The sequence below is a fragment of the Aulonocara stuartgranti genome (genome assembly GCF_965226115.1).
Source record: "Aulonocara stuartgranti genome assembly, chromosome: 7".
Taxonomy (NCBI): domain Eukaryota; kingdom Metazoa; phylum Chordata; class Actinopteri; order Cichliformes; family Cichlidae; genus Aulonocara; species Aulonocara stuartgranti.
The window spans coordinates 11,703,763-11,718,676 of NC_138945.1; the positions used below are offsets into that span (position 1 = coordinate 11,703,763).

Genomic DNA, 14,914 nt, shown 5'->3' on the forward strand with positions numbered 1-14,914 from the left:
TGCAAAGAGAAAACACATAAACAGTCTGTCTGAAAAGTCTTTGATTACTTTTAATGTTTAGTAGTTCAATTCAATTTTATTTATACAGTGCCAGATCCCAACAACAAATGGCTCAAGGTGTTTTATATTGTAAAAAAAAAAAATTATAATACAAAGAAAACAAACACCCCAACAATCATATGACCCCCTATGAGCAAACGTCTTGGGAACAATGGGAAGGAAAAACTCCCTTTTAACAGGAAGAAAACTCCAGCAGAACCAGGCTCAGGGAGGGCTGACTATCTGCTGCAACTGGTTGGAGATAGACAGGAAAAAGACATGATGTGGAAGAGAGCCAGAGATTAATAATAACAAATAATTAAATGCAGAGAAGTATATAAATGCCATCCATCAATCCATCCATTCGCTTCCGCTTATCCTGTTCAGGGTCGCGGGGGGCACTGGAGCCTATCCCAACTGTCATAGGGCGAGAGGCGGGGTACACATCCTCTGTTACAAGGGGCTCCAGACAACTCAGATAGCGTTCACAGGTCTCCCGCAGAGGGGGCACAGGCAGACGGGGCAGTCCTTTCTGATGGTTCAGATACCTGCCACCCATCAGAGTGTCCGATGCAGAATTTACCAGCCGACAGGATTTCACCAAGCCATAAGAATTCATCATTCCAACATTCACCTGACAGATGCAAAAATGTTTTAGTTACTACATTAAATTCTGTGAGCGAAATAAAAATAAGATCATTAATAATGATACAATAAAAAAAAGAGCCAGGGAAATGATTTACACTATTACATTAACAAAAGGCTAAGTTAACTGAGAGCGTGTTACTTACTATAATTCTGTTCAGAATTCTCAACATTTTTCTTTCAGTAAACTTCCACACTTGGAGTTAATTGTTAAACCCGTTTAACTGTCAGGTCACAGTGCTGTTGAGAAAATATTTGAAAAAGAAAATCCTCTGGTTAAAGGAAATGATAAATGCTCCCCTCCCCCAACAAGACAATTAACTTAAGTAAACCAGATAAAAAGGGACATGAAAGCCTTTCTTTTTCTCTGCAGCAGTTAATAAAGCAAATAGAACGGTTTAATAGTTAATAATAATTAATATATTTTTGATAGTATTAAAATAACATCGTTACCACTTTTAACTTACAGTCACCAATAAATTGGTAAATTATTCTGTTGTGTGTTTATGTTTAAATTTGGTGCACAGTTTGCTAATAGTTTTGCCTTTTTTGCCTTTGGAGTTACCTGTCAGCAGCTACAGCTCTTCCTGGTTTAGCAAAAGATGAAGGTAATGGTGAAGTTGATTGAAATATAAAGACCAACCAAACAGAACAATCTATCTTCTTCTACTTCTTTGGGGTAGATTGACTAGATGCATCAATGGTATATTGCTGCCATCTACTGTTTATTGTTACCCGAGTAAATCTTCTGCTGATTAAGCACTGAACCGTCTGCTGTCACAGCTTGGGTTTAGTTATGGTTTTCTGAGACACAGGTGGGAACTCTGATGGAAGCAATTAAGGTGGAGTAGACAATCAGAGCCCTATTCAATAAAGCAAGTTCAGCGTATCCAGGTTATCTTTACATTATCTGAATTCAGTTACACTACATTGGTAATCGGAGCTTCATTGGTAAGCTACACCCATCCTCCATCTTCATTTTCACCAATGCCAGCATCTAGAATGTGGGGGATCCTATCCTAATTCGTGTCATTCCTGGGTCTCCATTCTGCCATATTGGTTCATCTGAGTTTAAGCACTAAATAGCTTTTATTTGAATTTTCTATAAATCATGTTGATTGGATGAGCTATCCTTATTTGCATTTAGAAAACAGGCAGTGAAAAATCAGCTCAAAGCAAAAAATGTAAGTTCATGTTAAAGTTTTTGTCAAATTAGGATATTGTCAGGTACATTCTCCAGTGTGTCACTTGTAATCTCTTGCAGGTTTTCTGCACGTCTGGCAAACCAAGCATGTAAAAAGTAGTTTGAGTTCCCCAATTATTATAACTTTGGTGCTAAAACATGAAAAAGTCTGATGGCAATACTAGTTTTACTGTTTCTAGTCTTACCATCACTTTCAATTGGCATAAGACTTGTCTGAGCAGGATGCGTGACCATAAAGACACAAGTGCATCTCACATGACAGAAGTAACCCTGTTCAGGGATTTTGGCCTTGCAGTTCTGCAAAGTGTTTTTTCTTTCCCTCAAAAGCGTATCTTTTAGATCTTCAATAAACATCAGATGAGCTGTGTCTATATTTACTCTGTTTTCTAGATAAGAGCCTGCAGGGCCTGCCTCAAGTGACCCGCTCCCTCATCCCTTCCTCTTTAACAGTACAAAAGAGTCGAGTCATTGTTAACCCTGAATAATCCATTTGCTTCTAATAATCTTTTATAGTTGTTTTTATATGTGGAACATGCAGGGAAAGAAGGCTTCAGTAAAAGTTGCAGCTTGGGTAAATCAGCATAAATCCCCATGGTAAATTATTCTACGAACCTAACCTGCTCTGAGAGATTTTCTAGGAATGGCGACACTATTTTCTGGAAAACTAATTGTCAGTGGAGCCTAGTCTGTAGCTTAATCAGCAGAAAGAAATCTGCATACTGACCAATCAATTCTCCAGAAAACAGCATCACCATTTCAGGAAAATCTCTCAGACCTCTGCAGGGAGACTAAGGATCTGAAGATTTTTAGTAGCATCTGAACTGGTTGTTTCCCTGATGAGCATTGGTAATGTTTCAAACATATTAGAGATTCTCTGCTGGGGATTACAGTTTATATAAGCAAGGCATACCATCACAGAACACACACCAAGAATTCCTTTTTAAAGAATAAAATTATTGATTCACTTTGATCTGTTGACAACCAAAGTGATTTCCATGTCTCCTTTATTAGGCTGTAGGGGAGTAAGTTTTAATCCACTGCAAATGGATCCAATTTAAATAAACAGCAACACCGAGAGCAAACTGAGAGATAAAATCATTAACTTAAATGAAAATGTTGATTTTAATGCTATTTGCGCTAAATAACCAGATTAATGATTTTCTGCATTATTGACTGTGCCCTTTTGGCAACAGTGTTGCATTTTCCAGTTATCTTTTTTATGTTCTTTATAGATCCTATACAATTTTATCATCATGTCATAATGTCTGTGACGAGAATAGGTGTCATTCATAGGGATCATTTAGTGTGGAATAAAAGTCACATGATCCATGAAACGCCCCTCTTAGATAGGCCAGATGCTGCTAAAACCATCCATTTCATGTGGGTTACCTTACTGAGTTAACTTAACCAGCTCGTGGAAGTTTGCTATTGGTGTAAACCCCACAAGTGGAAAATTCCTATTGGTGGAACATCGCTAAGAAGAGCCATTAGTTCTAGGGCCTGTTTAACTCTGACTATTTAAGTCCCTGCTCTTCTCTCTTGGCTTGTACTGCAAGGCGTCTTAAAGTAAGTTAAAAAAAACAAAACAAAACCAACAACTATATATTAATTTAATTTTGGCTGTACCTGTTCTTCTGTTTAAACACTTGCTGTTTCACCCACGGGGCAGTACAATATGACATCATCCCCACCCATGTCGGTAACAAACTGATAGATTCTCAGATGCACGCAAGTAAGGGAACAGTCTCTTCAAGAATTGAAGAATTTTGAAGCTTGTCCACCACCAGATGGGGCATGCTAAATCTGAATATAGCATTGCTTTATGTATCTCAGTCAGTGGCGTGTCTAGAAAATTTTTGTTGGGGGGGCCAGGTAGGGGCACAGATTTGGAGAAGGGTGGCAGATGTAATTGGCAGATAATGTTTAAAAAAAATTCTACCAACCATTAACCATAATTCAATAATCCTATAAACCTAATAACCGAATGCGCTTTTAACTCTTATTAGAATGAGATTTTAACCACTACGGTGCAAAGTTTTTAGATACTGCGTTGATAAAGTACAAGAGATACAATCAGTGCTTTGTCAGTGCTTACTCAGCATTCAAGGACAGCAATATTTGCATAGTATTTTTACTGACATGTAGTGCACATATGTTTTGGGCAAAAACATTTTTGAATATTAAAATACGAACATTTGTAACAAACAATTGACAAATTAGCCAATGCAAAACTTTCTCTGCCTGTTAAAAAAAGAAGATAATCTTCTCACAAACTGGTGTTTGATTTTGAAACAGGAAAAAAGTGGAGAAACAACTGAAAAGACTAACATTTGAATAAAACCTGAAAGCAAGTAAATACTTTCTATGCTGCCTTATGGTCAACTTTGGTAATATTGATCAAGAACAACACTGGCTGATGATGAAATACAGTCAGCTGGCATGGTGACACTGCCAGTATAACCTGCAGGGCTGGACTGGGACAGAAAATCGGGCATTTTGACTACAGACCGGCCCACCAGGTAGTAAAGCCATAAAGACTTTGAATGAAAACAAACCCTGTGGTGACAGTGATGTACAGTCTTGTTGGTATATGTATGATTTCTATACATTTTACGTCAGATAAAAACTTTGGTTGTACGATTTAGATAATTATTTAATAAAAGCTAGATATTTTAAATGAGAATAAGAAAGAAAAGTATTTCTTTGTGCCCCCCTCTCCCTGTTAATGCCCTACCTGCCCCCCTGGCAAAACTTTCCTAGACCCGCCCCTGCACAGTTACCAGCTGTCAGCTACGTAGAAAAAGGATCCTGGTGTTATTTATCTCTCAGAAACAGTTCATAACTTCCCTTCAACTCATTCATGTCACCTGAAAGGTAAACCTGTTTCTCCATCACCTGTTCAGCTCTGATGATTCAGTAAGGACATCTCCTGGTTTCATCTTCATGTTTCCCTCTCACCACATATCCAAACAGACATCATGACCAGCAGCTTTACAGCTGTGGCTCCAGCAAACATCAGCTGATACTAGAAATTAATATTAAATAAATTCTAACAACAGCTGATCAAGCTTAAACGTGCTGCTGTTGTTTAGCGCGACATCTGCTGGTTTCCTCTTTCTGGCGCAAAGTGGGCGATAAATAAACAAGAGAGAAAAGCTGATCAGCTGATCATTGATCAGTTTCATGATTGAAGCAGCAACAGGAGAGGGAGGGGGAGAGAATGAGAGAAGAAGAGGCAGCTGTGCAGCGTAACGACAGAATAAACCCAGCTTTGTGTCTTTTTTTCATTATAGCGAAAGTCCGGGACAAACTGCGTCTCTTCTCAGCTCAATACGAAACGTGTAATATTTTCTCTGATTGAGGGACCATTCCATTTTTTTAAGGAGCCGTTGGCAACTCTACTAACTAACCTTATGAATAAAATAAAGTTCACTATCAGTAACATCATAGCACCCACCCAGCTGTATATAAACTCTGTCAAGCTGGCTAGAACACAGTACGAGTTATTGCAACTGAGGGTAAAAAGTCAGCACAACGAAAATAAACTCCACCTAAACTTAGTTCATATCTGACCCAGATAGACTGCAGGTCATGACTTCTTACCTGAAGTTCAGTTCACCTGACACTCGGACTGGTGGCTGCCTCGGGGCTCTCCTCCTGCCTCACCTTCCCTCATCCACCTGCTGGCCTCTGTGGAAGCTCCGTCATAGACACCACCAAACAACTGAGTTATTTTTACACATCGACCTGCATCTGGCCAATCCACCACCTCTCATTGTTCATGCCGTTACAAAAAAAAAGAAAGAAAAAAAAAATAAATCACCGGGCATATGCCCGACGGCCAGTCCAGCTATGTTAACCTGCAACCAAATCTGCAGCTCCATACAGCAATGTTACGACTTAGATTATATCTTATAACTCATAACTCTTATGTTAGCTGCCCTCAGTAGCATACTGTCTGATATATTCCACAGCTGCAATAATTCTTTAAGTGTTATTTTTTCCTTGGTATTCTAATTTCACCGAAGTTTACTAAACTCAACAAACTTAATATTACTTACCGGGACATTTATTCTGTCCTCATTTTCTTTCACCGAAAAATTGTTTCCTGCAGTGCCGTCTTTCGTGCTTGGCTCTCCTACCTTTGCTAACGTGATGCACATAGCGCAGAAGCCGGTGCTGCATTCACTTACACTCGGATATCTGAGCTTCACCGTGAAAACATAATCGGACATTTGATATTTGATTGAATTTTATTGTTTTGCCTTTGGGGTGGCACCTGGGGTGGCCAGTCTGGTTGGGGGGGTGGCCTGTGCCCCCCCCAGGCCACCCCGCTGGACACGCCACTGATCTCAGTAACATTAGAAACTTGCATTAAAAAAACAAAACAAAAAAACATTAAATCCGGAGAACCTGTCACACTCGTATTTGTCCTGTTTATTTAGGTAAAGCATTCGTGTGAGTGTTGGGAGCAAAGTTCTTCGTTTGCGAACACCTCATCGTCTTATTTTACGCTGGTGAATACCGTCCAGCGTCATTCTGTGGAAATATGATACTGAGATTCTGCACCAGAACTGTGGTAAGAAATATCCTTTCATTTAACTCCGTGGTTCCCAAACTTTTTTTTTGCTGGGCCCCCCTTTGTTTTACAAGAAAAATGTTCGCGCGCCCCCCGCGTGCACGCGTACGCACACATCCTCCAACCACACACACCCATATTTTGCTCCATTGCGGTTTATTTCACACCTCAAACATTTAGTAAACAATTAAGCAAATACAAGTAATCTGCGATAAATTACAGGTAGTAAGAAAATAAACTAACTCTTTTACGCTGCGTCTGCACCTACACGGGTATTTTTGAAAACGCAGCTGTTTCATCCACACGTAAACGGCGTTTCGAATCACCGAAAACTGAGATTTTTTTAAAAAACTCCTTTTTTATGTTTACGTGTGGACGAGGAATACAGAGCTGGTCACGCAACGTCAAAGGTATGTGCCTTTTTTCATGTCAGCTGTGCGCCACGTTATTGTTTACATGAGATGAATTGCAGAATGGCAGATAGAGACAAAATACTGTTAATCTGACTATCTGCAGGTTTTACACGCTTACATGGGGGAGACCGGGGATAGTTGTAACATTTTTGACATTTCTGTCTGTAAATTGGAGCTCTTTTAAGGTAGTGGATTCAAAATGTAATGCAAAGTATTTACATGTCTCTGCTATTAAATAGTTCAGCACAATTACCCATTGCATGGTATGGCCTCAAACACAAAGAGTGAAATGTTACAATTAACCCCATAGTCTGGGTTAGTTGTAAACATATCCTGGGGTGAAATGTAACACAATGAAATAAGGGTACTAACAAAACATTAACATGCAATCTTTGTTTATTCAACACGTGTGTGTGTGTGAGTGTGAGAGAGAGAGAGACAGAATGCAGAAATCTAGCTTTGCAACATATTCCAACCCCCCAAAAAAGACAAGTTATGGAATTTTCTGCAACTGAATATTTCATTAATTTTGGTTGGTCTTCCTTGAGTTTGGCCTCATTGGCTCAGTGGGCATTATAACCTGCAACTCTTGCACCAATTTTGAAAATAACAATGAAGCTGAAAAAATGTAGTTGTTCACCAGCATCGCAATTCCATTACTTTTTATCATGGCTTACCTTGGTGTGGTTTGCAGAGTGCTTCAGAAAGATGAGGAAATCTGTTTCTTGCACCCATCCTGATTTATTTCCACTACCAGTACTTCCTACTCTTCCATCTCTGACACAGAGGTCTGCATAATGTATGTGTGGGAACACAAACAGTGGAGGAATTGTGTTGCCAATGGCATTAACCGCATATACAAATGCGACCAGTGAACCTCTCTCTGCTGATGTCGTTGCCCCAACTTGTTTAATATAAGTTAAAGTAATAGTGTGGTAAGTTGCAACATCTGCATTATTGTTACAACTAACCCAGACTGTTGCTGTTACAACTGACCCAGAACTCCTATAGCCATGAACTAGCTAACATTACAGCCAACGGCTAAAACATTAGCACTAAAGACCTACACAGAATATATCCCCATAGACATACAAATAACATAATTTAAGTTTGATGAGTTTAACTGCAAAGCAGATAATGTTATTACAAATTGAAATAAAGTAGAAAAACTTACTTTTTGGCATACAAATTACTTTTTTCATGTTAAATTGTCTGTGTTTGACAAAATGTGCTGATTTTTCACATGTAATAGCGGAACTGAATTGGGCATGTATAGGATGAGTCACATCATTTGAAACTTAGCCCTGATTGGAGAAATTGGAAGTGTTTCAACTGACCCACGTTACAACTATCCCCGGTCTCCCCTATACTATGTGTATCTCCAAAATGACAGGAGTAGTTAGGCATTACAAGAAGTGTTTGTGAACTAAAAATCAAGAATGTGGGATACTGTTTGTCCGTGATTTAAACAGCCCAGCGCTGCTCCCTACGAAGGGAAAACAAATTCTGCAGGGGAGACCTACCTCGGCACTTGTGCAGGTGAAGCCAAAGGGAAGATATGCTTCACCATATTTTCTAGTCTTTGGCTTAGAATGAAGTTGGTTTGGAAACATATTCAGCTATGCTTCATCTCCTGCTTTGCATTTGTGTAGGCTCCAGTGCTAGCAGTGTCCAAGCGTTTTGCCCCCCCCCCCCCCCCCCCCCTTTCATCCCATCATTTCCCAGCTCATCACATCTGGATCTGTTCATAGCACCTTAGTTTACATTTTTGATCTGTATTCCTTATTTAAAATGTCTCATCTTCCAAAAATATACTGAAATACCCAAAATGAAAGGTTAGTTAAATGTGAAACGTTGGCTGTGAGGAAGCCATCATCGATCAGTAAAGGCTGATATTAGATAAACAAACATATTGAATGGTCATAAACCTTAGCAAAGAGTTTTTATTATTATTCTTAAATAAAAAGGGCAGATCCACTCTTGAGTCTGTTACTATATGGGTGACTAATATCAGAGGTCCATCAGTAAATTGTCTGATTTGTACCAGAATCTTTTTCATACGTTTTGTCTCTCTCAGGTTACAGATGAATAATTAGATTTAAAATCATAATAAAAGTGCTCATTTGAAGTACGCAAAAGCTGGAGACAATCCCAGCTGTACTTTTCTGCATAAGTAATAAATGGGTACAGGCCACCAGTCTGTCACAGACTGACAGCCATTCCAACCTATGACCAATTTAGAATCTCCAGTTAACCTAACAACTGCATGTCTTTGGGATGTGGGAGGAAGCCACAGTACCCAAAGAAATCCCACACAGACATGAGGAGAACATGCTAACTCCACACAGAAAGCCGCTAGCTAGATGTTGGATTTAAACCCAGAACCTTATCGCTATAAATGGTAAATGGACTGATTCTTATATAGCACTTTTCCGTTCTACTTCAGCACTCAAAGTGCTTTATACAACATCACCCATTTGCACACATTCCAACAGTACTTTTTTTTTTCTAAATTTAAATATACACCAAAGTGCTTTGTATCCAACATTTGCACACATTTATACTCATCATTTCTTCTTCAAATTAATGACTAATCTTTAAAGTCTGGTCTCTTTTCCCCATTGGATATGAATATTGTATCAGTACCTCAGCAAATGAATAATCAATCATGTTTCATCATACTTTATCTACTCTTTGGAGATTAAGGAAGTTAGATGATGTTTTAGATCATTTATGCAGAAAAGTACAAAACTTTAAAGTGTTAGTTTTTCTTTCTTTCTCAGCACTCTCAGTTAATGCTAGCATAATGCTCATTTTACTGTCTTTTTTTTTTTTTTTTTTTTTTTAAGTCTTAGTTTTATTTCAATCCATATATTGTTTCACTGGCTGTTGACCAGCCAGACTGTTCTCTTATTACTCATGTTGTTCTTCACCTCAGTAGTTCTTGTAATTATCAGGTAAAGATGGGCATGGTGAAACCCTGTGCCTTAGTCAGTTCCTGCCATTTGATGAAGCCTGTATCAAGGACTTGGGTTAATGGCAGATGCCTGACCTACCAACAAGCCCTGCCAACTCAGCCAGTGCCCACACTTCAGCATACCTGTGAGCGCTACCTCATACTCCTGGAGCCCTTTGTGGAGGTGGATGAGCTGAAGAGAACAAAACAGCTGGTTCAAGAATTCCTGAAACCAGGAGGCGTTGGAGAAAAACTGCAGAAAGGCCTAGAAAAGAAGGCTCTCAATACTGACAACTGGGTAAGCCTAACAGCAGCACTGAAGGGGAGCTTATAGGTGCGATTGTTATGAAAGCTCACAGGGAGCTCTGAGCCTCTTATTCCTTTAGCTTTAAGTAGTGACTTAATTAATTTATCCACATCTTCAAAACTTGACTTGTTTGTTTTTTTTGAAATTTGATCATTGTTAACAAGCTTTCAAGCTGGTAAAATTAAACTCTTACTGAAAAAGCCCTTACCTGGTCCTATCTTAGCTAAATGTACACAAATTTCTAATCTTTTTCATTTAATAATTCTCGGTTCTTATCAAGACTGCTGAGGAGTGATAAACTAAGTTTTCATTGGTTCTCACAATGAACTTGTCTTTGTGTTTGTCCTACTAGACCTGAGTGCAACATTAAACAACGCTGACCATAGCATTTTACTAGAGAGAGCAGAAGCCTTCATTGGTATTAAAGTAATGCACTGATTTAACAGTGGACCACTGTGACTGTTAGGGTACCTGGGTCGTTGACCCAGTGGTTTCAGTTTTGTACCTTTTTTATTGGTGTTCTTATCTTAGTTTGTTTTTGTGAAGGTTTTAGTTTCTGTTTTGCATTTCCAATTTTTCCCCAGTTCTTCTTGATGTTTGATTATGTAGTTCTCAGGTGTGGGTTTCCATGCTCCCTCTATTCTGTGTCCAGTCAGTGTCTGTGTCTGCCCTGTTCCCACATCTCTGTTACAGTGCCTGCTTGTGAGTCTGTGTCTATAAGTTCAGTCTGTTTCCTGTTTTATTTTGAAGGTCCATGTCTTATGTTAATGTATCTGGTTTTGCTTCCCCTGTTTCATTAGGCCTGATTTGCCCCTGATTTGCCCCAGCTGTGTTTCCCTCCTGTTACTCATTCCCTGATTGCTCCCTCTGTGCCCTGTGTTTCTCTGTCTCTGTGTCGTGATCTACCCTTATCTAGCTGTGTGGTCTGTCTGCATAAGTTTACCTTGGAGTCTCAGTTTTGTTACTTTTTGGAGTTCAGCATTAAATGGTAAATGGCCTGCATTTGTATAGTGCTTTACTAGTCTCCAAGGACCTCAAAGCGCTTTACACATTCAGTCATCCACCCATTCACACACTGGTGATGGCACTGACATTAAAGCTGTATTTAAGTTCACCCTTTGTCTCTGACTGTCTGCACTTTGGGTCCTTTTCCTACCTGCACACAGCCTTCACATAACAGTCACTCTGTCTCCTGTCTGTTAGTCAACCTGGCTATATACATTTAAGTACCTCAAGTTGTATTCTCAAAATTCACAATACTCACTATAGAACCCTCCTTTTTTTTTATTTTTTATTATTATTATAAATTATGACTTGATGTCAGTGATATAGATCTTCATAAATTGCAGCATAAATAGATCAACAGATACACTAGTTGAGTATTAGCAAGTTCTCAATAAAAGTGCAGATGTTATCAACTACATTTAACTTATTGTTGCACAAACACAATCCTGAATTTTCTGGATGGACTGTAATACATTCTTGCACTTATCTGTGTTTAGTTAGCAGACTATATGGTGCAGACTGACTATCTTGACAACCGTCTGCCTGTGGTGGCTTATTCAAATATCAGTGGTTCCTTTCCCCGAATGGACTTCAGGGATAAGCAGGGACAAATAAGGTGAACTATATAACTGTATACTGCATTGTGAAGGGGGGGACAATAGATTCTGAAGGTCTGACTCTTGGCCGTTTCTGATTGCTATATTAGGGACGTTGTATTATGTCAATGCCATGCAAATGTTTAACTAAATAATCATGTTCTCTGCCTAGGTGTGCTGCCAAAGTGATAAGAGCTATTTTGGACTTCAAGACTATGATTGACAAGTGAGTATTATCAGCTCAAGTAAAAAAAAAAAAAAATGTAAAAGCTTAGAAAGTGGCAGGTATAGACAGTTATTATTTAAAATTCAATATTCTGTGATTACCTCCTGTCAAGAGAATGGTGCTAACGGGATCTGGGTTTACTGTATCACTACAGTATAGTCATTTGGGTTTCCAACCTCCAACCAGGACTGATAACATTTGAAATGTCCATTGTTTTCCTTGTGTGGGGAAATGCACATTACATGGTCAAAACTTTTTTTTTTTCTTCTTCTTTTCTTAGCTTAGCTACCTTGCTATTAATTCCTAATCACATTTTAATTTGTTTTCTCAAAGTTGGTGTGAAACAGAGGTGGGACCAAGTCATTGTTTTGCAAGTCTCAAGTAAGTCTCAAGTCTTTATCCTCAAGTCTCAAGTCAAGTCTCAAGTAATGTCAGGCAAGTCAGAGTCGAGTCTCAAGTCACTGGTGTAAAAGTCCGAGTCAAGTCACAAGTCTGAAATTTTGAATTTCAAGTCCTTTCGAGTCTTTAAAAAAAAAAAAAAGAAAAAAGTATGTTGCAGTTATGCTAAATGTAAATATTAGACCATGTAATTTTAAAATCTGTGTTTTTCTCAACACATGACAAAATAGTGAACTTAGAAAATATACACAAATTGTGAAATTGCACCTCTTTAAAATGCAGCTCAATTAAACCTAGCTCCAAGAATAATTTTCACCGACAGTTCTGAGATAAGCTGCATGTTATTCTTGGATGCGGTTGTAGGACCGGTGTTGTGCCAAAAAGTGATTGTCTGCCAAAAACTGATTTCCGGTATTTGCCAAAAAGCGATTGCTCATATTTAAAGTGCTATAAGTAACTTGTTGGGCTATAATATGTTAAACATATGTCAAATGCATCCCTTATGGATGACATAAAGTCATCTTGAGCCACAAACAACATTCGTGTAGCAAGATACAAGCCGCAATCAGTTTTTGGCAGCGACTTTTATATAACCTTTATTTATGCAGTAAAAAAAATCTCATTAACATTAAAAATGTATTTTGTAAGAGTAAGTTGGCCAAGAGCACAGCAGAAATGGCAGCAAATATTACAATAGTTCTGTAAAAATATTTTAAGTGGGGATAAAGGACCGGATTGGTTATAATGTAAGTACAAGTTGTAAAGATACTTAAAAAACAGATAATTTTTTAATTCTTTATGTAACCCCTTTGTATCCCCTGTTCACCGAAGTCTATTTACGAACATACGTAAAGATATTACACATAAAAAATACACAGAAACACTGGAAATCACTTTTTGGCACAACCGGCTTTAAAATCGCATGACAAAAATATCATATACATTAAAAAAAACTGCATCACCAACGTAGCCTGGACAACATTTGCTAGTTAGATGAAGTCAGCTATCTCATCGTAGCATATTTATATGCATATTTATAATCATACGGTTCTTGGAGTGAGTGCATACACTCGTGAAGTTTAGTAACTTCCGGTCACTGCAACAAGCCCAGGTACAGTTTACCGACGGATGGGTGCAGGACCTTGAAATGCACCGTGTAGAAAGTAAAGACCATCGTACATATCATAAGTTTACCAGTCTCACAAATCGTCGTCATAAATACACATTCGTTAACCGTTTATTAATAGGACCTTTGAGCTCAACGGTAATTAATTAGTAGTAGAAATAATTTCTGGTAGCATCACAGAAATGTAGCAGTGACAACAATATTGTATGCTGTAATCGCACTGGACAATTAGTGATACAAAACAACTGTTTTATTATGTGAATAAAAGTATATGTTTTTGTCAATGTACCATAATAACAGAAGTGAAACGCAATATTGTGTCAGGACAATTCACTATTTATGCACAATAAATAAAGGAGCATAGCGCGACCATTTCTGTTCAGCGCCAGACTTGCTTGTAACCTATATCACCAATTATGTTATGAAAATGACGTATTAACTACAACAGCAGACTGACCTTTGTGTAAATGCTTGGAGCAGACTAACCTGTGAGCTGGAGTGTTCTGGGACGTTATATTTGGTCTTTGAATGGCTGCAATCCAGTCGCGTCTTTGTTACTTCGGAAACATGGCTCGAACAATTTCTCTTCAACGACGTAATCCGATAACAACCGATCTCTTTACCCGTCGGCTTCCCGTGGCTGTCATGCGACCGGCTATTGTAGTTAATAATACAACAGCTTCTTGACATTTTTGTGTTTCTTTTTATCGCTGTGTGACTGATTTCAATTGAAAGCCTGCGTGCGCTAGTACCGCTTGCCACGAGTTCCCAGAATCCTTTGCGGTTCTACCCGTGAATGACATCACATTTTCAATCTCTATATAATATGCATGTTAAATTTTATATTTGGGGTAAAATATCAAGTCTTTTCAAGTAAACCGGTTCAAGTCCAATTCAAGTCCCAAGTCATTGGTGTAAAAGTCCAAGTCAAGTCACAAGTCTTAGAACATTTTTTCAAGTCAAGTCTAAAGTCATAAAATTAATGACTCGAGTCTGACTCGAGTCCAAGTCATGTGACTCGAGTCCACACCTCTGGTGTGAAATATCAAAAGCTGTGGAAAGCAAACTTGCAAACAAAACAAATACACATACACCATGCTAATGTACTTGTACTTGCACTTGTTATTTGAAATGGCTTTGAGGGTTGTGTATCTGTCTGTCTGTCTGTCTGTCTGGAAATGAGTAATTGTGAGTTCCAGGTATACCATAAACACATCATGTGATCATATCCTGGAAGTTTCAGGTCATTGCAGTATAAAATTGTTGGCATTTCCCTTATAAGGCTGATACTGATTTTTACTGTTTAGTATTATTCCCACACATAAAAATAAGTCCTTGTTTCTTATGTGGCTGAGGTTTAACTTTAATCAAAGTGCCATAGCTTCAGACATGAACAGTAAGAAATTGTTGACACAGGCA

At 38.5% G+C, this 14,914-nt stretch overlaps 1 protein-coding gene and 2 long non-coding RNA genes across 9 annotated transcripts in view; 1 reads left to right on the forward strand and 2 right to left on the reverse strand.

Annotated features, from left to right (window-relative positions):
* Positions 1 to 489: 489 nt before the first annotated feature.
* On the reverse strand, positions 490 to 1,423 carry LOC309711096. Its single transcript, XR_014277881.1, has 3 exons — positions 1,250 to 1,423; positions 831 to 924; positions 490 to 673 (listed from the first exon to the last, which is right to left on the reverse strand). It is a non-coding gene; the product is annotated as an uncharacterized lncRNA (long non-coding RNA).
* Positions 1,424 to 3,390: 1,967 nt separating this feature from the next.
* Positions 3,391 to 14,914, forward strand: part of LOC309711087 (carnitine O-acetyltransferase-like) — a 42,742-nt gene continuing 31,218 nt past the window's right edge. For 4 of the 7 annotated variants that reach the window (XM_082541110.1, XM_082541112.1, XM_082541114.1 and 1 more), the window contains exons 1-5: positions 3,553 to 3,620; positions 6,334 to 6,467; positions 9,838 to 10,134; positions 11,646 to 11,764; positions 11,917 to 11,970. In XM_082541110.1, the coding sequence (XP_082397236.1) occupies positions 6,438 to 6,467; positions 9,838 to 10,134; positions 11,646 to 11,764; positions 11,917 to 11,970 (500 nt within the window). In that variant the 5' untranslated portion in view covers positions 3,553 to 3,620; positions 6,334 to 6,437. The other 3 variants (XM_082541111.1, XM_082541113.1, XM_082541116.1) reach the window with 3 other exon arrangements.
* Positions 3,723 to 6,233, reverse strand: LOC309711097. The gene is made up of 3 exons (XR_014277882.1): positions 5,950 to 6,233; positions 5,492 to 5,578; positions 3,723 to 4,913 (listed from the first exon to the last, which is right to left on the reverse strand). It is a non-coding gene; the product is annotated as an uncharacterized lncRNA (long non-coding RNA).